The following is a 25,449-nucleotide window of genomic DNA, read 5'->3' as shown; positions in this document are numbered from 1 at the left end:
AAAAGACACGTTGATGGTTTGGAGGAAGTAATTATTGAAGTTAACTCAGAAAGATCAATTGGAGAAAAAGAGTCTAACTTAACATCAATGGTACTAAGAGTAGCTGTAGATAATATTACATCTGTGGGATGATTACTGGTAATTTTTTCTCTAATGATAAAAATTTTATTTGTGAAGAAGTTCATGAAGTCATTACTAGTTAACGTTAAAGGGATGGTTGGCTCAACAGAGCTCTGACTCTTTGTCAGCCTGGCTACAGTGCTGAAGAGAAACCTGGGGTTGTTCTTATTTTCTTCAATCAGTGATGAATAGTAAGATGTTCTGGCTTTGCGGAGGGCTTTCTTATAAAGCAGCAAACTATTTCTCCAGGCTAAATGATGATCCTCTAAATTTGTGACACGCCATTTCCTCTCCAGATTACGAGTCATCTGCTTTAGGGTACGTGTTTGGGAATTATACCACGGAGTCAGGTACTTCTGATTAGAGACCTTAGTTTTCACTGGAGCTACAGTATCCAGAGTCGTACGTAGTGAGGAGGTGAAATTATTAACAAGATAATCAACCTCTGTTGGGGTAGCGTTCAGATAGCTGCTCTGCTCTGTGTTGGTACAGGGCACTGAAGATGATAACAGTGGGTGGATTATATTCTTAAACTTAGTTACAGCGCTTTCAGAAAGACATCTACTTTGATAAAATCTACTCTCCACCGCTGTGTAATCAATTATTGTAAATGTAAATGTTATCAGGAAATGATCAGACAGGAGAGGGTTTTCAGGAAACACTGTTAAATGTTCAGTTTCTATGCCATATGTTAAAACAAGATCTAGAGTGTGATTAAAGTGGTGGGTGGGTTCTTTTACATTTTGAGAGAAGCCAATTGAGTCTAATAACAGACTAAATGTGGTGGTAAATTGTGGTGAGAAGGGGGGTGCACAGTATGTGCACAGTAGAGATTATTTTGGGTGCTAGGTGGGACAACCTGTACACAGCTGGGGCTTCAGAGTACTGCTGCTCTTTGGTACCTGCTCTGTGTGAGATGACTATCTAAATTTTTCACTTACTAGGGGAGGAATTTCTGGAAATCAGTCCAGTAGAAACCATTTCAGTCTTCTCACATGAAACATTAGATGATGTTAATGCAGCACTACGGACGATACCTACAGCTACCATTACGGAGACTAACAAGTTGATCTACAATACGGCAGCAGTGATCAGTGAGATGCTTGGCTACAAGTTGAACGGCCACAAGGGGCAGTACCCTCCATGGAGACGGAGGCTAGAGGCTAAGATGAAGGTAGCACGGAGGGAGGTTCGCCAACTATTGGAGTTGCAGAAAGGTGCAATGAAGAAGGTGTGTAAGAAGTACAGGAAGCTGTCCATACCTGAGGCCTTGGAAACTGCCAAGCAACGACTCATAGTCTTTGCCAGCCGCTTAAAGAGGTACAACAGACAGATAGAAGGCAGGAGAATAAACCAGCTGTTCCCACAGAACCAGCCAAGGTGTACTCTCAGTGGCAGGGGAACAATATGAGAACAGCACCACCAAGGCTGGAGACGGAACAATACTGGAAGAGCATTTGGGAGAAGGATGCAATACATAACGGCAATGCTCAGTGGCTAGTGGATCTGAGGGCAGACCACAGTGACCTCCCTGAACAGGGTCCAGTAAACATCACAGTGGGAGACATCCAAGAAAGGGTCTCCAATATGAAGAGTTGGACATCACCAGGCCCCGACATGGTTCATGCCTACTGGCTGAAGAAGCTGACTGCACTCCACGAGTGTCTGGCAGCACAAATGAAACAGCTGCTAGTTGACGAGAGACACCCAGAATGGCTAACCGAAGGCCAGACAGTCCAGATCCTCAAGGACTCCCAGAGGGGACCGGTCCCCTCCAACTACCGACCAATAACCTGCCTCAGCATCACGTGGAAGCTCCTGTCAGGCATCATAGCGGCTAAGATGAACAGGCACATGGGTCAATACATGAGTGGGGCACAGAAAGGGATGGGCAAGAATTTTTTGGAGTTTTTAGTAGAGTTTTTAGTTGGGTAGCGTCCAAAAGCTGACAATTATACATTTGTTTATGAAGTCTAGAAATTAGTTCCAATCAACATGACAAGCAATCATCCATGTAGCGCTGCACACAGACAAATTTTCGTTTAAACCCGTGTTTAATTGCTGTCAAAATCTGAACTACTTTTAATATCAGTGTCAATTTATTGTTTCGTACCATTTGAAATTCACTAAAAATAACAAACATAACAAATAAACAGTGCATTGTATTTATTTTGAAGCCTCCACTTCATTTGTAATTATAGTCATTGTTGTTATTACTTAAAATGTAAATGTTTGCAAATATTATGCAGAAACGCAAAATTATCATACAGTAGATAATATGCCTTAATATATGCGACAACAAGCTAAGAATAATAAGAATAATTAATATTTTTTAAATATATAGCAACAATTATGATAATAAAATACAGTATATAACTGTTTGTAGGTATTTAAATGTGTGTTGATAACAGAAATATTAGTTCATGCATCTCAGCTGATAGCTGTTCAATAGAAATGATATTTGTTGCTATGGCTGAAACATGAACAACATTGCCTTGCAAAGCAGTTACAAAGCAAATATTAACAGATGGGATAAAAATCATTCCAGAATGTATAACTTCTAAACCTAAAACTGACCTCTACAAGTGAGAAATGTAGGAAAATAAAGATGTAGAGACAATGAGTTGAGAATGCACCTGTGAGTTAACATTAACATCAGCGATATTTTCCTTCACTTTAATATATCTCATGAATAAAAAAAAACATAAAATAGATATTCATGTAATAAATAATAAGAACCTTCAGTTTCCAAAATAAAGAAACCGGTGGGATATATGACTCTGAATGGATTGTAGTCCTAACAAAACATTTCTGGAGGTTCAGAAATATGTGGAGAGTAACGGGAAAATATTCTCTGAAACTATATCACAAGATGAAAGGCAGGGATAAATTAAACTCTAATAAAGAGTAAGGAGACAGTTTGTCTATGACAGCAAAGTCAATAAAAAATATTGCACAAATTTGTAGTTTACAAGAAGAAAAAGATGGGAAAACTCAAAATATCAAGGTCCAGTATGGTTTTGAGTTTTCTCCCCTTGTGACTGCAGCTGTTGACTTTACAAATGTTTTGCTAATAAAATTTTGGGTTTGGCACTGATTTTTATACCAGACACCCCTCCTGATGCTATCCATTTATCTGGGCTGCACCAGCAGTCAGAGCACACTGTTTGTGAACTTGGGACCTTTTATGTGCTAGCTAAACATTCTAACCCCTAAACTATCAAAATACATTAAACTTTCACGTCTATTTATGCTGCTATATTTTTGTCTAAGGAATGCTGGATAAATAAAATGGTGAGGAAACCTGTGAAAGTTGGCAAAAACATTGTGTGCTTCCATAGTGTAAAAGGTTAGCATGTTCACCTCATAAGTAAAAGGTATGATTCACAGCTGGGAGGAAGCACAAAGCCAACTTTGTGCAGGGGGTAACAAGCTAGTGTACAACCCAGGCTGTCCCAAGCCTGGATAAATGGGAGGGTTTCATCTGGTGAAAAAATATGTGCCAAATCAAATATGCAGATCAGCCTGCTGCTGGAAATAAAAGAGCACATGGAAAGACGTTTCTGCTTGTTGATACAGAATTTTATTGCTAACCTCGCAGGAATGTTGTACTTAGGTGAACAATAAAAAAATCAGGTTCTAAAGCAAAGCTAGCAACAAGTTAAGAAAGCTCGAAAATCTATTGAATCATATCAACTTAATATTTTGTGTTTTATTTATTTGTTTTTACAGTGTACAGTGTATAAACAGAAAGAAATGCTGCTAGGATTAACGCTACAGACAGCAGGCTTGATTTGATCAAGAATAACTATTTTGAAATGTAGTTAATTACACCATATTTAAATTGAAAACCAAGCCTATGTGGTGACAGGTGGCACATCTGTGGTGATCCACGCAGCCTTGTCAAACAACCTTTCCATCTCTTTGATCAAATCACAACTATGTAACAGGCACAAACTGTCTTGCTACCATTTTAAATTATGTGTCATATTTCATTTGGCCCATTCAGGCCAAAGCAAATATCATATTTCACTGGGTCACATATTGATTAAATCAATTATCCTGCCCTACCGCTTAGACTATACTAGTTATGAAAGATTGTTTTGATTCATGACTGAGCTTTGGTTATTTGGATCTATTTCTTTTTTTCATCTCAACAATAATAAATAAACCTGAACTAACCAACGCATAACGACTTCAACATGCTGCAGACTACAAACTGTTTTCAAATGACACACAGCAGACAGGAATGTCTCTTCCTTAAATAATACACAGCAGACAGGAATGTCGCTGCTTAGTGTAAGGCGTTAGGCACCTTTCCTGGGTAAAATTGCGTGAGAATGAAAATCTGGCAAATGTCAGTCCCTCTGTGGAGTCTATTTATGATCTAACAGGAACTATTGAGCTCTGTCTTTTGTCTAGACTTGTGGCCAGATGTGCAGCATTGTGTGTATTTTGCTGGAGAAACAGTTTGTTGTCCTTCTGTTATTGTTCTGGATCATACAGCAAACATCATAATTTGATATTCAATTATTTCCATGATGCCAACTGTTATATAAAGTATTTAGTATAGCCTAAGAAACTGGCCTTGGAGAAGAAGCATTATCTTCCTCTAGAGGTTATTTTCAACACAAGCCATGAATGTGAGTGTGAAAGTCCTTATCTACATGTGTGAGATGGAGCCTACTCAGTTCATGCTGCACCCATTCCAGCACCCACAACCCTGAATAGGATTACCAGGTGTAGAAAAATGTGATTAATGGATGGATATTCTGTATTAATTTTTTTCTCAGGAAGGAAATGTGATTTCCCTTCATATTTGCTGCAGCAACATTCATTTATTCATTCATTTTCTTTACCTGCTTATTCATATTCAAGGTCACAGAGCATATCCAACCAAGTAGTGGGTGGAAAGAAGCAAAATACCCTGGATAGTTTGCCAATCTGTGATTTTTAACAAGAAAAAGGATATCTAATTGTGATTTACATCACTGCACCCAATTCAGGTTTTCCTCCTCTGAAGAGTACTTTTTGTCTCTGGTGAGAGTGTTTCACTTCCAGTATAAGAAAAGAGACAAATTAATTACATTGAACCTGAACTTCACTTCTCTCCTCTCCTCTCCTCTCCTCTCCTCTCCTCTCCTCTCCTCTCCTCTTCTGACAGACACATTATGAAGACGGAGAGTACATCATCAGACAGGGGGCCAGAGGAGACACCTTCTTCATCATCAGTAAAGGAAAGGTAAGGACAGTGCAGTCCAGACTACCACCAAAACAATCATCAGCTGACATCACAATGCAGGGCATCGTGGTACATGGAGAATAAAAGACCCCTATTTTTTGATAGAATGGGGTGGAATTTTTGTTTGGAAGTTGGCTGTCATCAATCACCATAGGTTAAAGGAGAAGTCAGAAAGAAGCGCTGCCTCTTTCATCATCTCTTTCAGCAGCGACGGGGGTATCTTGGAAGGAGAATGGAGTCATTTGACTCCACTTTTCAGTAATCAGCACTGACTTTCACACTGAGCACTGTCCTGTCTGGCTTCAACACTGTTGGAGTGCTTTCACATACTTTTCGTGAACATGTTTTGATGCCAGGATGGCTGCAAGTCTCCCTCCTCATTTTCTCTCTGCTTGTTATCTTCATCTTCTCCATTCATTTCCTGTGCTTCCTTCACAGCTTGTTTCCTGTCTGTTACATCCACAAGCTCACATGCTGTTTGTTTTCAGCAGGTATGACCACAAATTGATCAATCAGTGACACCTGACAGGGTTTTATAATGCTCGTCCAACAGTTCGGGTCCTCTAACCCCTACTATCACCTTGTTTTTTGGTTCGATTAATAATTTGGTAGAATTTGTTTTATCCAATTATGTTTCCTTCGTCTAGTCCCTTACATCCACAAAATGTAGATGGTACATGGTTTGTAATCTCACCTATACATCATTTGTATCATTTATAAATTGGGTAATGCTGTAATAAGAATGTGTTGGTAATATTTTAGTGCTTTATAATCCTAGTATTTTCCAGTAGTTCACATATGTGAGATGTGAGTGCTTTTGTTACATCCTGTTTTGTGTCCTTTTTTTTTTTTTTACCTTACTTTGGCAGTAAACAAAAGCTGTAAATTTCACAAGGTCAGTAAAGTCACGTTGCACAACAGTACGGTCATGGATGTGTGGGTGCAGGAATGAACTCACATACATACATACATACACACCTGACCTTGTCAATGCTTTCTGCTTAGTTATTTCCACATCTCTCACTTTGCCTCTGTGTAGTCTACTTTACCTATAGGACTTTCATCCAGATTGGACGTCACCCAGCGCGCACACACAATCACACTTTGTACCTCCTGTACTTCCTTTCTTTGTTTTGTGCCTGCTCCCACGTGAATAATTACACTGTCACTCAGGTGTAGACAGTGCGCCGGTGCAGGATTTTCTGCTACATCTGTGCTGACTAATGGATGAAGACAAGATCCTTCAATTGACGAAACAATCGCCTTCATTCCCTTCCTCTAAAATCTACTCAGCTGCCATCACTTTGATTTGTAAAGTCTTCCGGCCCAGCAGAGCCCCATCACTCATGTTTCTTCTGGCTCATGGTGCTTCCCAGATTCTTCATGGTGATGACAGTTACCTGTTTGAAACAGACTTGCATTACAGCAGCGCTTCCTTTTTGTTTGTAGCAATGTGATGAACCTGACATTTTAAGACATGATTCCCTGTCTTGGAATGATGTCTTTAAATTAAATGTTATCCATCTTTTTTACTCGCTACACATCTACATGACATACATTATCACTATTCTTCTCCTTAACTTTCCTTTCTGTTTTGCTAGGTTAATGTAACCAGAGAAGACTTGCCCAACGGAGAGCCTGTCTACCTCCGCAGCCTCGGAAAAGGAGACTGGTTTGGAGAGAAAGCACTGCAAGGGTAAGAGTGTTCCTAATAATTCTGCCGCTTCCAATTTATATCTCCCATCTTCCATTCTTTCACTGCTTTCCTTCTAATTTTCACTCCCAACCTGTCTTTTATATCTTTTGTCTTAGTGTTAACTTGGCACTTAGCCTCCAACTCCTATCAATATCCTTTCTTTCCGCAACTCACTCTTTTGAACAGCCTTGATAACTTGGCAAATGTTTGGAATTGCTTAAAGCTAGGCCATATTATGATAATTGATTTACTCTAGCTGTTCAAGGCAAATTTTCCACACATGAAAGAAGAATTATTTCTCTGGACCGAAGGAAGCTTGTTAAATATGATATGAGAAAGAGTTTAAATCCACATGTCTTTTTTTATGCATTTCAGTCTATATTAAGGCGCGTTTTGATCCACAGTTGCTACTGTGAGCATTCTAATTTGTTTGGTTATGTAATAATTTTCCCATCTGCGTAAACAGCAACAACTATCTGCAGATGCAGCTATTTCACCTCCAGCCCCTTTTTTGAAGACCGTATAAATAAGCGCACATGCAAGGACTGTGGCACATTCATGTTTCTCAAGTTCTATTTTTGCCTAAATCGAGAAGGGGGTATGCTTAAGTGATAGCGGAGATCCCTCACAACAACACCGAGTGACAGCCCGTCTGTGCTATTTTGCACACACTGATGTCACTCAGAAAAACAACAGGGAAAAATCATTTATTGGGAGTAGAGTGGTGTTTGTCACAAAGTGCGCACTACCAGTTCAAGTCTCATTTCATTTGAACAGTATTATCTAGCTTCTTTTCCTCTCCATTCTGTTATCAACGATATCTCCATGATGTCCTTGGCTGTATTAATGAATTTCTGCACTCTTTCGTGAACATTTGCTATTAGCAGCTGTGTATGTTGACTTGGAACAAACAGATATAAAACGAGATTACACACTTCTAACATTACACCACTTTGTATGTTATAAGTCTGAACCAGCAGTGTGGATTCTAGCTGTGAAGATGTCCCACAGGTCAGTTTTAAGTAACTATATTTAAAAATGATTCATGTCTGTTTCTAACATTTGGTTTGCTCAAAGTGCTCAAATACTTTCACTGTAGACACTTAGATGTTATAACAGTATTTTATAAACCTGGCGTCAAGACCGTTGTGCTGAAGTGATATTTTTACACTGCTGTTTGCTCTTCCTTGTCAGGATTGCACCTCTCCATGGACAATGGATTATTTAACATCAGGGAGTGAAGAGATGGAAAATAGTCTGAAGTGCATATTATGTCTATGAGGGTCAGGTAGAAACAGAGAAGATATGCATTCATGCATGCACATTTGAGTGTGTCCATACTTAGACAGCAGTGTTAGAAAAATAATGAAGATGTCGCCATCTTGTGGCTGCTGAATGTGAAAGCCACATAAAAATCAGCGCTCAGACTCATCAGCGCTTGAAAACACAGACCGAATCAAAGCATCGTGCTGTGGAAAAGAGATTTCCGTTTATGTCAAAACAATAAATATAATGTTTATTATTAAAAGAAATAATTTCAATCAGGTTTTGATGAGTTTTGATGGTGTGCCAACATATAAAGAGGAGGGGGGGCTCAAAACCATGAAGTGACTGTTATGTTTTCCTGACTGCACACATTTGTCATTTGTTTCTATCGTGGCTAGAACAGAGGAATTAAAATTGAAGATGCCTTGATCCCGTGCTTTATCAAAGTATCACATGAACTGTGAATAAATTAATGTAAAGTTACATTTAAATGAAAAGTATTTTCTTTTAGACATATAACAAGTTAACAAGGGTTGTCATTGGCCTCCAGGCTGCACTTTGAGAACACTGGCTGCTGGATGATATTCAGACAGCAGCTTGAATTGCACAGATGGTTGGGCTTTCCCTAAATGTAAAAGCTAATGACTAAAAGATAAAAGATGACAGAGCATTAAAATGCATGTGGGACATGTTAGGCATGGAAAGCTTGATTTCTTAGGGGAGGGACACGTCTGTTGTTGTTTTGAAGTAGACATTTTTTAATGTTTTACGCACATGTATTAAAACTAAAAGTGCTGTTTGTTGAGTAAGAATCAAACACAAAGCTCTAACGCATCATGAATGTAGCAGCTATTCTGATTTTGAGGAATTCGGCGACTTCTTTTAAGTGCTGCTAAAATTATGTAATGGGGAAAAAAAGTTTAATCACCCTGATGATTTTCACCATTTAATAATTAGTTATTATTAATCTCTGGGTCTCTGGCACAGTGTGTCTTTTGTCCTGTCTCCTCGCCTCACCCCCAAACAGTCGCAGTCAATGGCTTCGCTTGCATGATCCTGGTTCTGTTGGAGAATTTTTCCTTTTAAAAGGAAGTTTTTCCTTCCCACTTGTCACGGTACTGGGTCGTGTGACCCAGTGTTTGAGTTTTATTTATTTTTTTGTATTCGTTTTCAATCTAGTTAAATTCTAGGTTGCTGTTCAGACCTTATTTCTTAGTTATTTCTGTCATCTCCGCCTGTACTCAGTCTCCCTGGTTCCTGCGTCTACGTTTCATGTCTATGCGGTTAAGTTCATGACATGTTTCATGTCTATGTGGTTATGTTAAGTTCATGTCATGTTTTATCTCCATGTCTATGTCTCTGTGTTTCCTGTTTTATTTTGTAAGAGTCTGGTGTTCTTTGTTCATTGTAGTTAGTGTTACTCTCCCCTGTATTGTCATTATGTTTCATCAGCTGTGTTCTCATGTGTCTCCACTTCCCCTGATCACCTCATGTGTGTATTTAAGTCCTCAGTCTTCCTTTGTTCGTTGTCGCGTTGTCTGTGTACCTCCCCTCTGGTCAAGTTAAGTGTTTTTCAGGATTCTGTGCAGTTCATGTTTGCCATTTGGTTTATGTTGTTTTTCATGCAGCCGCACGATGAGGTTCCGTGCAGGTCATGTTCATGTCTGTTTTCGTCACGCCATTTGGTTCAGTTTCCATGCATCTGCACAGCATTCTGTTCACGGTAGTCATAGTTATTCCTATCAGTCAGGTTAGTGTTTTTCCAGTTTAGGTTTTTGGTTAGTTGCAGTCTGTCCCTGTTATGTTTTGTCTACTCCCTTCTGCATCAGCCCAAATAAAGGCTCGCTTTCAGTTTAAGTTCACTCCCGTCTCCTCGCCTGTGTTCGCGCCTGGGTCCACCACACACACTCTCCACACGGTCTGCCCCCGCTGGCCGTGACACCACTGTCACCAAGTGCTTGCTCATAGGGAGCTGTCTGATTGTTGGGGTTTTCTCTCTATTATTATAGGGTCTTTACTTTACAATATAAAGCACCTTGAGGTGACTGTTGATGTAACTTTAAATGAATTTAACAGGATTTAATTGAAGTGCAGCATGTGCTTAGCATTAATATTATCCATGATTCATTACTCATATCACTCATTTGTTGGGAGTGAGGGTTTTGCACATGGGCTATACAGCAGGATAAATAGTCAGTGGTTATCACAATATACTTTGAAATGTTGTGCAGTTTTGAAAGCTCTTCAAAGCATGCTTAAGAGCATCTTGTGCTTTGTTTAATCAAGAGAAACACTTTTGTTCAACAAACTGCTATCTCCGGCTCACTGTCTCTTGTTATAAACACCTTTTGTCTTAGAGTGTCTTGAGCTGGAGAAGCTTATTTGATTATACCTTTGATGGTCAAGGGTGTCTCGCAAATTGAAATGATGGAGATGTTGGCCATCTTGGAACTAGGCTTTTGATCAGAGGGCTCTTCTGCTGGGCTTTCTAATCTTTCTAATTAGGAGTTAACTGTGCATGTCCTTGCTCATGAAACTCAATAGCCTATACTCAAAGGCTACTCTGTCCATCTGAAGACGTTGCCTTTGATCTGTGAGAACAACATATTTACAAATCAAAGTCAGTTCCCCTGCCAGCTATAATGGTTTGCGAGAGCTTGTGTGAGTGCTGGCGTGAGATGTGTATACGTTAAGGCAGTGGAAGAAATATCAGATTACTCTCTAAGGGGCTTGCACATCTATAGGCCCTGAATGACTACAGTATATATGTACCTCTTCCCAGTGATGGATGTTCCGGGAAGAGACGCACTTCGAGGGTGATATGTTGTTTGTACTTAAGGAGAACATATCTGATATGACATTCCTCATGTCACTGTGATGTGTTAACTTTCATTGGAGGAGTTGGACCATCACCTGCATAGACAATGTGTGACCTGACCTCCAACTCCTGAGTGTATTTTGTGTGGGTATGTTTGTGGGAATGTTCCAGCTGAAGGTGCTATTTAAAAAAAGAAGTCTGATGTAACAGAGAGAAGTTTGATTGGTATCGGTGTCAGAACACCTTCAGACCAACAATAGCGCTCTGATAATTCACTGTGAGAGTTTGTAATAGTGTGGATATGTTGCCACTATTGCACAAAATCATCACTTTCCCTTCACTCCAAGCTATACCCTCATGCTATTAATAGATTTCCCCTGAGTCACCGCTTTAGCTTCTATCATTCATTTAGTATTAACTACAATTCTGAATATTTTACATTGCTTTGTCTACATTCTCTCAAATTTTTCACATTTTGGTAACTATACTATATACTTTTTTTGTAGCTGCTGCTTCAGAAGCACTTTATCAAAGCAAATCCCATGTTGCTTTTATTTCTAAATCATTATTTTAGGGGGAAAAAATCCCTTTGTTGTGTAGCAGTGCAGATATGAAGAAAAAAAAAAGAGTACTGCTTCTTTTGTTTTTCCCCACAGGCCACAGATTTTGTTCTGGGTGTAGGTAAGGAAGCACTCAGTTGCTGCTGGAGCCCTGCACTGCACTGCACTGCACTGACAACGAAATGACTAAATATTTAAGAATGTGCCAGTCTGGCAGACTGATGTGCCAACTGTGTGTCCAAGCAGAGATTTGACAGTGTGAAATAATAAATAGAAGGCCAACCATAAAAGGTTTATTTTTGCACAGGCCTCAAAAATAAATGCTCTGTATGAGAAACACAAGCTCAGTGTGTTTATGGCAAGCTCAGACATCTGAGACTTCCCACATTATCTTTGTTAAAATAATCAAACATGGGGTGTGTGGTCCGTGTTTTTTTTAATAACAGAATACTGTAGCCCATGACTGAAATATAACTTCAAAGGAGACAATTCATGCACCAATAAGGAAGTGTTTCAGAGAAATATTTTGATTTCAATAACTGAGGAGCAGCATCCTGGAATACTAGGAAAATATATTAATTTATGTAAAAAAAAAGTTGTCGCATGCATTGAAAGGGGGTATAGTCTTTGTTATACAATTTGTACTTAATGGGAAGTACTGTAGCTGCACAAATACTGTGGGACTCATTTAGTGTCGAATAATGAAAATTGCTTTTGGAGTTTCATACACACTATGTTTCAAGATGCAAGTGGCTTACAATTTTTTCTTAATTCAGGTTAAATTTAGCACTTTTAAGTCATCAAAAGAGACACCAGGCAAACAACCAGGCATTTGTTCCGCCCAGTATTTGTTGTTGATTTGGAAGCAGACACATTCATATGTATATGTTTCGATTTATTCACAATGTTCTGTCTGACCACTGATACAGGTATTTGTGTGATTTTGTGTCTCTTTTTAATTTAAATCGGTACAGACAGCTGTGGTAAAGAGGGAGCTGAGCACAAAGGAAAGGCTGACAATTTATTTATCAATCCACTTTCTCCCCTCACTTATGGCTACGGACTGCAGGAGGTGACCAAAAGAATAAGATTTAACAATATAATTGGCAGACACCCTTTGGAACTTGCTCCAGGGTGACAAGCTTGATCTTTCGGGTAGAGACACTTTTCACATCAAAAGAACCAACTGAAGTGGTTTAGGCACCTGACTGGGATGCCTCCTGGATGCCTCCAAGGTAATGTGTTTCATGCATGTCAAAGCCCCAGGACCACCCCCCCAGGGAACACCCCTGAAAAACTGGAGGTGGTGGCAGGGGAGAGGGAGGTCTAGGCATCTCTGCTTAGATTGCTCTCCCCAGATTAGAGCAATGTGGATAAATAGATGCTGTATTTAGTTAAAATGGCCTGCCACTTGTTCTGCCTGACTCTTCTGCAAAAGAAGTTGCTACTTTAATCTCAGTGAGACTTTTTATTATTTGAATAAAATCTATTTTGTAACTATATATATATATATATATATATATATATATATACATATATATATATACATATATAGTTTAAAATATGTCGCCAAAGTGCTTGCTCATAGGGTTGTTGGGTTTTTCTCTGTATATATTATTGTAGGATCTACTGCACAATATAAAGTGCCTTGAGGCGACTGTTGTTGTGATTTGGCGCTGTATAAATAAAATAAAATTGAATTAAAATATATATATATAAATATATCTCAAAAAATATCTCAGCCACAGAAATGAACCCTGCAAAGCCTGAACCATTAAATAATTGTCAGAAAATTCTCATTTTATGAATCTGGAGTGTTTATTGAACATTGACAGTGTTTTTTTCTTTTAGAGAAGGCATTAAATTTTATTCTGCATGTATGGCTTTTAATTTAAATCATTTTTACTACATGCATTTTTGTGCAGTTTATTGTTTAAACATTTATTCAGGTTTTTCACTAAAAGAAACACACACACACTGATGTTGTAGAGGTCTTACTTACAAGACCTCGTGTATCAAACATGGAACATTTGGCGTTGCAGGGTTAAGCACAAACCAGTGCCTGCATCCTCCACAGTCACCTCTAATTCTTGACCCAGTCTTAACCTGGCTTTTATTCTCCCCCACCCTGCCCACAGCTACTGCCCCACTCTCTGCCTCCAACCATAAATTATTTTCATAACCCCTTTCCCAGGACACCAGATCACTGTCCAATTACCATGTTCATTTCAACTGTCTACTGGAAATCAACACCACAGGCTCCTGTGTAAGTCTAAAGGACATTCCAGACACAGCATGCAGCTGCTTTTAGTGTGACACTACTTGTGGAAATGTGTGTGTGTGGCTGCTTTCCAGTGCATTTCTTCTTGTGCCACAATTAACAAGTACTGAGCCATCTTTGGCTTAGGCTCAGCTTAGGCTCAGCAGTGTGAATCACACTGACAGATATTGTTTAGGGATTGTGTTTCAAATAGAACATTGCCAGTATCACTACCATGGCGCACAAAGTTGTTTTCCTCAGCTACAGTCGAGCAGCAGGGGACAGGTGTAAAATGCTTCGTCTAATATGAAACCCTTGAGGTCTCTGAAGGATGATTCATGCTTACATAAACACTTTTTTTTAATATAGCCCGTGGCGTTATGTTGTTTCGTTGTATCACCATGGTTAGTGAATGACGCATACATTGTACACTTCCTTTTATGAGACAAGCCTTTGTAATACATTGTGTACTGTTGCTCGTTATAACTGCTGAATTGTGTTTAATTCTAATGAGTTGACCTCATTTATCTTACCTTGACTTCATCCACTCAGGTTTCTCTTCATTTTTGCTCATGCTCTTGTTAAACTGCTTGTGATTGGCTCGTCCTCTCAAACAGAAGGTTTGAACACTAGGTGGGTGGGGCTTTTGTGTTCTAAGGTAGAGCAGTGAGCACTGAGAAAGCCATACTAAGGATACATGTTCAGAAACTGTGTTTAGACAAGTTTGAAGCTGGAGCTTGCTCACAGGAACTACTTGCACAGACGCTGACCTCATTATTTGAAACTTTGGTCATGTTTAATATTAGCATCAATCTTTGTAGCACTATGATAGAAAGATCAAATATTTTAAAGACAAAGTTGGATATAATGGACAAAGTTTGTTGAATATGGAGGTGCCAAGCAGGAAGAAAACAGGAAATTCATGGATGTGATGAAGGAGGACATGCAGAGGGTTGGTGTGATAGAAGAGGATGCTAGGGATAGGGTGAGGTGGCAGGTGATCCACTGTGGTGACCCCTTAAAGGGAGCAGACAGAAGAAGAAAATAATTATACTTTCAAGGTTTTTAAATCATTGGCGGTTTGAGTTACAGACCACTCTTCTTTTACCCATTAAACTGCTTGCTAATACTGCAAGTATGTCTATGTCAATTGTTTTGAAAAGTGTTGGGGGCAAGCAGGAGAACAGGTGGAGAAGTGTTGGCCAGGGTATTGCATTAAGAGCATGGATGGAGGTCCTTGGAGCTTATCAGAGGTGAATGAAATTCTGTAACACAGCTAGCTTGAGAGCCTCAGTTCTCATCTGTTAATATATCCCTAGCCTCCCTTCTCCTCTGTAGTCCTCACCTTTCAGTGTTTTTTTGTTCTTCCACCAGCTGTGACCTTTATTCAGACAGGTCAGCAGCAAGAGCGAGGCGGAGTGTGTGTGAACATGTGCGTGAGCATGTGTGTTGGGCGAGGGGGGGTTGTGGATGTGTGTGTTTGGACGAGGGAAGGCAGCAGAGGGAGTTCACATGGCACGAGGAGGAATTGTCACCTCACTTCATTGAAATAGGTTGCCATATGTCTTTGAGTTCAGACCAGGCACAGACAGTGTTTGTCCAAGGCTAGCTTCTGTTAGTGCCCCAGCTAAAATGAATCGACTCTTTTTAAATCTAGAAAGTAGACAGTTTTAGCTTTTGATTTGCTCCCTTCTGGGATATTATAACAATCTTATAACCAAATCTTATTCCTATTTTATTTTATTACTTTTTTTAAAGGATACAGTGTGAAATAATCTGCTTATGGGAAACCACCCGAAGAATTTTTCATCTGTTTTACATTTTTTAGTTTGTACTGAAGTGGATAACACTATCCTCAGATTGGAAACTTATACAGAATTACTACACAGGTGTCCTTTGTTAGGGGGGTGCCCTGGGCAGTGCACTGGTTCAGATTCAGAGCTAATCCCTGTGGGGCTCTGTGTGGAAAAGAATTTTCACAGTAAAGGATGGAGTCTTGGGATACGGACTCAGAGGATTCGTGCGACTGGGGTGACTCGTCCGAAGAAGGACTGTCATCAGAGGAAGATGAGCTTGATGTCAAATATGATAAAGAGTAATGCAAATTCTCCAGTGATATGTTGCCTGCCAGTGATTTAATGTATTTTTATTATGTGTCAAGTTTGCATATGAAGTGATATGACAGATTTCAATCACCTCCATGATATGGTCTTTAAAATGAATGAAAATATTATTTTATAACAGCAACACACTTTTTTATGATTTGATCAAAGTTTTAGTTTTGCAGTTGTGCCTGATTGTGTTGTGTGTTCATTTTCTCCAGGGAGGACATCAGGACGGCCAGTGTCATTGCTGCGGGCGCAGTCACCTGTCTAGTCATCGATCGAGAGTGAGTATCAATAAAATCAATCCTCAAGGAAACTAGTGACTTTTCTACACCGTCTGTCTCATTTACATTAAAAAAATGGATGTTTCAAGTTTTACATTGAATAAATGTCTGTCGCAAGCAGCAATGAAACAAACCTACAAATTTTGATTTTGCTGAAACATCAATCTGAGGCCACTTCTCCTCATTTGTGCATGACCACAGCAGACGTACGCTTGATTTAGACTTTAGATTGCAATGAATCTTTGCAGAGCCAATGACGTAACCGTAAGTGGCTGACATCATCATCAGCATTTATGGTTGTGTTTCTGGTGCATTAGGCACAAATTCAATAAATTTGAGAAAGAGGTTCTGTATTGGGTCATGACTCAAGTTAATTGGCGTATCCACATTTACAAGTGGCCACGGCACATTTAGTTGGCGTTTGGCTCAAAACATCAAGGCTTTCCAAAATTCAACAAATTCAATAAATGTGTGAAAAGGTCCTATACTAGGTCATGATTCGCCTAATTGGTATCTCTTTTATATTTTAGAGCTTAAAAGGTGGATTTAAATGACAAACATTAAATTATACATTTACAAACTTTAATATATTCAGAGGGTGTGCTGTTGCAGCCATATTTGGTTTGGTATGACCAGTTTATGTTAGCTGGTGTTACATAATGCAAGCATTTGTATTCTGTAATACAAATGTTATTGCTTAAGATTGCTAACTTCATGAGTCTTCCTTTCTTGTTTTAGCGTTACACTACAATCCAAAATGTATGATTTTAGTCACTACAGGCACTGCATGTCAGCCGATGTTAAATAGTTCTGCTCTACATTAAATTTTAGAGATGATAAAAGTTACAAAAATGTAATCACGCCATCATCTAAGCCTGTTCAGTTTCTATGTTCAGGGCTCAGCTTGATTGTCATGTAAATATTTTCCACACACAGAACAAAGAAATTAACTTATTTGCATTTGCTTTGTTCAGTTATGCTGGAAAATCAGGTGTAACGTGTCCAGAATCCAAGAATTTAAATATATGCTAGATGCAGGAATGACTAACAGCTGCTATTTTCTCCACTGTTTTTACCACATCACCCCACAGCACAACTATGTTTGTCTGAGCTCAAACATTTGCTATTTTCCCCCAGTTGCAATAATGCAATTTGACATTTAATTACAGTGTTTATAATGTTTAATAGTAAGATTAAGCTGTTGTATATCTAAAAAAGTTCATAACCGCTTACTTTGTAAGGAAACAGCCTGTCTAGTAGCATCGCTGTCTCTTGCATTAAAAAGAGACAGGCTGTGTGGGGAGAGGAAATGGTATCAGCTTTCCAAGGGGCTCCCTGTTGCCTTAGGGAACACAGCAGGCACAAATGGGCCATCCTCAAAGCTAGCAGAGGGGATAGTGAGTGAGTCATCCAGTGCAGGTGATTACTGCTGCCTTTCATGCAAGCAGCTAATGCTGCCACGGCCCACAAAAGTGGTTCAGTGTGTGCGTTTGTGTCCCTCAATCAGGCTGGTTTTGGTGCAGAATATTTGTTTTTGAATCTTTTGGTATTCTGTGCCCTTCTGTTTATTTTGTTGATAGCCGTGCATGTGTGACGCTTAAAAATCAAACAGTGTGCACGCTAAGAGGTAAAATAAGGATAATTACAGGAGCCGTGGGAAAGCGAGAGAGAATAAAAAAAGAAGCAGCAGGGATTTACTGGCTCAGTCCAATAGACACTGTAAGCAGCAAAAAATTTAGAGAAAAGCTCAGCTCAGAAACAACCCTAGCTAGCAGGCATTATGGTCTCAACAGGAGAAAACACCAGATGCAGTGCATCTTCTAGCTGACAGCTTGATGAGCCCTGCTTGAAAAGTGTCAGCTAGTCGTTCTTCCAGGATGTTTGGAATCTTTATTTTGCATAGAAACCCATACTTCAGGGAGAAATGAGCCGAAACACGGGAGTTATTTTTCATGTACCAAATCTCTCAAGAAATTTGGAGGATTTTATTTCAGCAAGTTATTATGCTGTGAAGCTTATTGTTCTGTATATCCATCTAATATGCTCTAACCTATTCTTTAACTTTCAGAATTTGCACTTTTCTTCTTGTCATAATTAGAAATACAGAGGAATAAAAATATGTTGTTGCTCTGCTTCTACCACCTAAATCACTTAACGGATTTATTTAGTACTGAAAAAGATATAAAATATTGTCATGGGAGGATTTTTACCTTGCATAATATCCAATGATTTCTTTATCACTCAACACAGTGCGTTTTAAATGTTTAATTTATTCGCTAAATATTCATGCAAAGCGTCTACTTTTGTCTCAAAAATCTCTCTCACCCACCATCTGCTATCACACTGTTTTACACCTCTTTGGGGTAGCTGTGTCTTCTCATCTGTCTCCTCGTCTGCGATTTTTAGAGGCTTGTCTCTAAAAGCAGACTGATGAATATTTAATACTAACTGGGAGTGTGTATGGCAGATTGGTCATGCTGTGTGCCAGCTTCTTATACAGATATAAGGTGCTTTGTTCCCTGTAACATAAGCTAACAGTAACAGATTCATATATTCTCATAGAACGAATCAGAATATATGTATCTTTGTTCCTTACACTTATGCTCTGTTACTTAGACCTGCATTGTCTGTAGATTTTCAAGCAAAACAGTGTCAAAAATTCTTCACCAGGTGCTGTTTTAACTGTTACTGTCTGTGTTTCAGTTCATTCAAGCACCTGATTGGGAGTTTGGAGGATGTATCCAGCAAAGGCCATGAGGATGCTGATGCCAAAGCCAAGTAAGACAAAGAAAAAATCATTTATACTCAATGTGACTGCCTAGCGCCTGCAGTGTTTTGCAAAGAGACATGCAGGCCAGCTGTTAATGCTTCATGCTGTTACTTCTGTTATGTAATAATGCACTCTGTGGGAAACAGAAAGCATGCGCTATAACCTTCACCTCTATTTCTGGAGGAATTAATATGTACTTTATCTTCACTATGGGAATAAGAGAATGGCTCTATAGAAGGCACTTTGGCACTGAGGTGGGAATCTAGAGGTTCTTTTAGCCATCTCTTGGCATAATCTGATACCCCACTGATTCAGCGCTATGTTGAGAGTCAAGGTGAGTAGAAACAAGAACCCAGTAATGACAGTTTACAGGGAGCCAGAGAGCAGGAACAGCTTATCCCATATGTAGATAGATTTAGAGAGACAGAGAGAACAAGAGGGTGACAAAACAGACTAGACGTCTGCCCGGTGCTGTGGATTTCTAGCTGAGAGTGCCAGTGATCTTTTGCAAGTAAGTGGCATGTCGTCAGCAGAGCAGTCAAGAGCAAAACATACCACCAGGGTTGGAAAGAGGCAACAAGAAACCGATGGGTATAACAGGGAGCGTATAGTGCCCTACCTCTGGCTTTCGGCCCTGGCCAGATCTACTTTATGGCTCCACTGATGATTGTGTGGCCTGCCAGTAGATCTATGATAATATGATAACATAATATCCAGTGGCTGTCAGCATGAAATGATGATCAACAAAATATTGTTGTGTTGTATTAGCAGAAGCCTTGGTTTTACGATCCAAGCCTTTACAATGACCCACCTTGAAGGGTACAGCATCTTGTGTGGCAAAATAAAAAGATAGGAGAGAATTACAGTGTTCTACATTATCATTCTATCACCTAGATAAGGTACCCGAGTTAATTAGGCCTGTGTCACACAGTGCGACTTGCAGACAGCTTAAAAGATTCCTTGAGCAAGTTAGATTTTATGCAAATGAGTAACAAGTTGTACTTTTGCATGACAAATGTTTATAACTTTATCATCGAGCCAGAACTTTAACTCAAATTAGACCCACTCACCTTCTCTGCTCTCTCAAATCTGTCTCATCACCCTGATTAAGGCAGCTTTCCCTGCTGCGTGCTGTGTAGTCTCTTGCTGGCACTCCCCACTCAGCAGTGCACGTTTGCTTCTTGTTGAGGAAAGCCTGAGTCAGGATCCCTCTGAGATGGAAACTGTCTCTAATTGGTCACAGTGGATAAGCATATTTCAGTAGTGCTGTTGCTGTACAGGAAATTATAGCTGCTCTCTGCGGGGCTGACAGGTCTTTTCTTCAAAGACTAGCTCCCTGTCACATGCTACTGTATATGCACACATTGTTTTGATCAAGGCCTTGCTTCTCTGAGAAGGAGATGCTACATTCTGTCTTATCTTTAAATTCTCCCCTCACCTCAGAATACATAAAAGTTTTTATGAATGCAGTAGCAGTGTGCAAAGTAAAAGAAAAAAGCTGATTTTCTCCAGCGATGCAGACTTAACAGAAAATGTTTTATAGAGAAATCTGAAATTATGTTGCCTGTATATCCCGAAGCTTTATGTTTACCCTTTATTTTTAAAGGAATAAAATCATCTAAAAAATAATCTTCTGCTTCTTGTTGTTCAAATTATATTCGTCATTTAGATGGCACCAGTTTTATTCCCCACTCTTTGTGATTAAAATGTTCTAACTGCCCTTTCAAGCAGCTATTTCCACTTACCTTTAATCAGCAATTTGGGCCCTTCTGGTGAAAAAACCCTGAATAACTAAAAAAATATGAGAAAATATGACCCACTATGACTCAGTGGGTTCTGTGTCTTTTGGGAGTGTAGATGTTCAATAAACAGGAATCACCCATAAATAAAAGTGACATTTAAGTCTGGTTTAAGGTCAGAAGTGCTTTCTTCTCCTCTTTCTGCTCCCCTGAGTCAGGCTGATGAAGAAGAACTGGGGCAAAGTAAATGAGGATAATCGTACACACACTCCCACACAAATACTGACACACACTTTAGACACACGGGGATTGCATCATTTTTATGACCTCATTCGTTCAGTGATACAGATTATCACCCACTGGGGTGCTACTTGACCTGCATAGGAACACTTTGTAATGCTGAGCTTGTAATGGATTTTCATGTTAGCAGTTATAAGTAACATCTTATTGCAACCTCATAATGCATATGCTGTCCAGGAAACTGTGTCAGATGCTGCTAAGCTCTCTGTGTTCACTTTTATTCAAGGTCATGGTTTAGACATCTATTTAAGGTGGATGTATGGTTTCAGTCTCACTGGATCTTCTCTCTGGTATCATATTCCAGTTTCCGGCATATCATGGCTCAGTTATAGCGATAGACGAGTGTAGTTTTCTGCTTTTCTGAAAAAACTGTATTGTGTGTCGCTGCCTTAGTGAATATCTCCACCATTCATTGATTCCTACAGAGACTGTGTGTCCTTGATTGAGACATTGTGTTTTGCCTGTGACAAAATTATTCATTACATTGCAAAGTAGCTTAATGGTTTTCTATTGTTACCCGTTTGAAGAAATATTCATCATCTGTAGAGAATAGAAGACAAATTTATTCTTTCATTGCTTATCTAATAGAAAAGGGGCTCGTTTTGTGCTTCGGATATGAATAGCACAGAGTTTTTGTTCATCAGCGCTTTGATACTGACTCCTTATAATGAAGCAACGCTGCCATCTGCTGGTTGTATGTTGATATTACTAGTCAACCGTTTTAGCAAGTGTAAAATTATATTACTGTTATATTACTCTCATTCCTTCTATATCTTGACAGAAATTGCAAAACGCTCCTTAATTAACTGAACCCAGACACATCCTACTGTGTCATATTTGATGCGTGCAGTTTTTTGTGGGTTTTTGAGACGTCTATATCATCAGAGTCGTCCCCCCCACCTGAAAAACCTAAAGAAATTGCACATTTTTAAGCAATTTCAAAAAGCTAGATAAAAAAGCAACTACAATACAAATTAAAATTCATATACTGAAATTAGAATGTAATAATTCTTTAAACAAATTTGTCAGATGGTTCAATAAACCATCTGACAAATTTGTTTAATTTTCCTGCAATTATTTTCTATTTCAGGCTTTAAATGGTTAACAATACTGCACCACACACACTAAACATGTAATCTTGGTTACTTGTCTCCTTTTCTTAAGCAGCGCTTATTTTAGGATTTGGAGTGTTTTCTGGGCCTGCATCCAGGTCAGGGTCGGGGAGAAAAGATGAAAGGATAACCTGCAAATCTCCCATGATAGTAATAGTGTATACATATACACAAATAAACCATGAGTGTCCTGGTAACCTGATGTGTTTCTGAGAAACATCGTGCTCAGTAACCTGCCAACACGTGCCACCAAAGTGTCCACTGCTGCGTAGCTTAGGGAAAAGGTTTCCAGTGTAACTGATCTGAAACAAGTACAGTTAGGTTGGTTTTTTAACACTTGGAATAGCCAGATAAGCTAGAATGGCATAAAGCAAACATAATTTGACATTTTACTGATTACATTCAAACCTGGAACAGTTTTTTCTGAAAGTGTTTAACCTACATTTTTGTAAATAATCTTAATCCCTGCAGCTCTGCGAAAGAAGGCTGCTGACTTATCTAAACACGTCTTCTGTGGAGGTGTTTTTTTGATAAGTCGCTGTCTACATAAACATACAGCTGAAATATTTTTGAGAGAGAAGAGGCCTGACGTCGAGGCGATAGTCTGTTATGAGTGACCCAGAAAGGCCTATCCAGGCTTGGAACTGTCCTAAGCCCACTGATCCAGAAACTGAGCTGATGAAACTCTGTCTGGATCAAACAATAACCAAAGAAGACACGGGGCATCTGGGGATAAGGGGTGGACACGTGGAAACAATCTCTACTGCCAGCATGCCGGCATGTTGTGGAGTTCAGTGGCAGAGCCAAGGCATGTCTTCTGAGCCAACTGAGTAGTGAGTAGCCTGTGTGACCGATGTCCCATCTTTGTTCTTTCCTATAAAGAATGGGGACAAGCTGGGGACAGTTAGTCTGTGATCAAAGAGAGGTCAAAGTAATTTGCCAGAAGACTAAACTCAAAAACATCCTGTTCATGTGCTCATATTTATACTCTCCACATCCTCAACAACATCCTTGATAGATTACTATGAGTTAAATCCTCTAAGATTTGCAAACAAATGAGCTCAAGGAGAGACGGATATTTTGTCTCAGGTTGTTGAAAGTGGATTATGTTTTCTTTCATCCTTCATCTCATCTCTAATCCTGTTCCCCTTCGTTCTTTCCTCCCCTTTTTCCTGGCCCCACAGGTATGAAGCAGAGAATGCGTTTTTCTTCAATCTGAACCTAGCTGACTTTAACATCATCGACACTCTGGGGGTTGGTGGCTTTGGACGCGTTGAGCTGGTATGAAGCGCTGCAGTGTGACATTAACATCAATATTCTGGACAAGCTGCACACGTTGCTATTTGAATCTCTCTCTTTCCCTATCACTGCAGGTTCAGCTCAAGAGTGATGAGAACAAAACATTTGCCATGAAAATCCTCAAGAAGCGGCACATCGTCGACACGAGACAGCAAGAGCACATTCGCTCAGAAAAGCTCATCATGCAAGAGGCCCACTCTGACTTCATTGTTAGGTAGCTTCTTAACATTAGCTTCCTTCAAATGCTCAATAAAGTTTGCTTATCTTACTAAATATTTAATTCTGGTGATCAAAGTAAGAGTTATTAAAAATGACATTCCCTATTAAGACTTATTTAATGAATGTGGCCACAAAAACAGCCTGTCATCGTCACAGCTTTCTCATTTTGGCTTGCTTTGTATGTAATATGGCGTGGCTTAACAATAATAAAGAACTGCCTGAACAAGAATAAAGATGGGTGATACAAGCATCAGCAGGCTAACAAAACACAGCTGCAGCAGTAGTTAGGAGGTTTAGGGAAACTGTGCTACCAATAACAGATGGTTCAATAGTCACCCTTGAATAATGAGGGCACGCACAATTTGCTTTCTATTAAGTACTTCTGACTTGGCACAGAGATTATCTGTGGAAAACAGTGTTTCAGAAGTCATTTTTCTGATGATGTAGCACGAGACTGCACAGTTAAAACATGAAAAGGAGCATGACAAACACTGGCAGGGCAATCTTTAGTTGGATGAAATACATTTATTTGTGCCAATTTCAGTCCAGCTTTATTGGTGTGCTTGTGGCCAGGAGCACCCTGGTACTGACTATAAAACATGAAGGTGGGAGAGTGCTGATAAGGCGATGCAAACAGTTCAGGAAAGTTTTAATAGAGACGAATGCTAATTTGTGTGCTGGAATACTGAATGACAAGATAACTCGCAGGCTTGAGATGCGTGGCCCGAGAGATGTTTAGCAGCATGACAATTTAAAAAACACTTGGTTTGGAGAGGTTTGTCCCCTCACTTGAATCCAATTAAACACTTTGGGAGTGTTTTGCTGTACACCGTTTATTGTGGTTTACTAAAATTATTTATGTATATTTTAACAAACGGTTTAAATACTGAATTATATCAAAGGAAATCCCTGGCCAACAACAGACTGCTTTATTTCAGTATTATCATGTGTTCAAAAGAGATTATAGGATTTTTGGTTAAGAAGATGAATTCATTGCTTTTTTTCTGCCAAATAATAGTTGTGTGGCTATGAATTTTACAGCAGTTTGTCATAACAAACACTTCTGTGTGTTTTCAGACTGTACAGAACCTTCAAGGACAGCAAATACCTCTACATGTTGATGGAAGCATGTTTAGGCGGAGAACTGTGGACCATTCTTAGAGACCGGTAAACTCATAAAGGATTAATGTCACACACACACACAATTATATGGCAAAGAAAGGTGTGGCAGTTAAGTTAATTCTGGTAAAATGATATTTGAGTCCCGCTTTGACCAACATATCTAGTGATTTTATAGCTACATTATAGGAAGTGTATCACATTTTACTATTTGATGTAAGTTACAATTTTCATCTTCTTTTGTCCTGCTGTGTTTACAGGGGTTCATTTGAGGACTCGACCACCAGGTTTTACACAGCCTGTGTAGTTGAGGCTTTTGCTTACCTGCATTCCAAAGGCATTATCTACAGAGACCTTAAACCAGAGAACCTTATATTGGACCACAGGGGTTATGCCAAACTGGTAAGAGATCAACATGGAAACACAGAAACCTCTAACTTGGATGTTTTTGTGTTTTTAAGAGATGATGCAAGAAAAGATAAATGCCATCTTTCTCTGATGTATGTGAAATGTCAAAAATCATTTTGAATACTGCCACAC

At 39.3% G+C, this 25,449-nt stretch overlaps 1 protein-coding gene across 2 annotated transcripts in view; it reads left to right on the top strand.

Moving 5' to 3' along the window:
* LOC146375022 (cGMP-dependent protein kinase 1) overlaps window positions 1-25,449 on the top strand; it is a 103,300-nt gene that overhangs the window by 73,813 nt on the left and 4,038 nt on the right. For both annotated transcript variants that reach the window (XM_084947713.1, XM_084947712.1), the window contains exons 6-13: window positions 5,285-5,362; window positions 6,964-7,058; window positions 16,286-16,351; window positions 19,055-19,129; window positions 23,457-23,553; window positions 23,646-23,785; window positions 24,868-24,957; window positions 25,170-25,311. In XM_084947713.1, coding sequence (XP_084803839.1) covers window positions 5,285-5,362; window positions 6,964-7,058; window positions 16,286-16,351; window positions 19,055-19,129; window positions 23,457-23,553; window positions 23,646-23,785; window positions 24,868-24,957; window positions 25,170-25,311 — 783 coding nt within the window. The remainder of the gene's footprint in view (window positions 1-5,284; window positions 5,363-6,963; window positions 7,059-16,285; window positions 16,352-19,054; window positions 19,130-23,456; window positions 23,554-23,645; window positions 23,786-24,867; window positions 24,958-25,169; window positions 25,312-25,449) is intronic.

The sequence above is a fragment of the Perissodus microlepis genome, chromosome 13, assembly GCF_051167445.1.
Source record: "Perissodus microlepis isolate ML-2025 ecotype Zambia chromosome 13, ASM5116744v1, whole genome shotgun sequence".
In the NCBI taxonomy this organism is placed as follows: Eukaryota; Metazoa; Chordata; class Actinopteri; order Cichliformes; family Cichlidae; genus Perissodus; species Perissodus microlepis.
The sequence above is the reverse complement of the archived record's forward strand: the minus strand, read 5'-3'. Positions and strand labels throughout refer to the sequence as shown.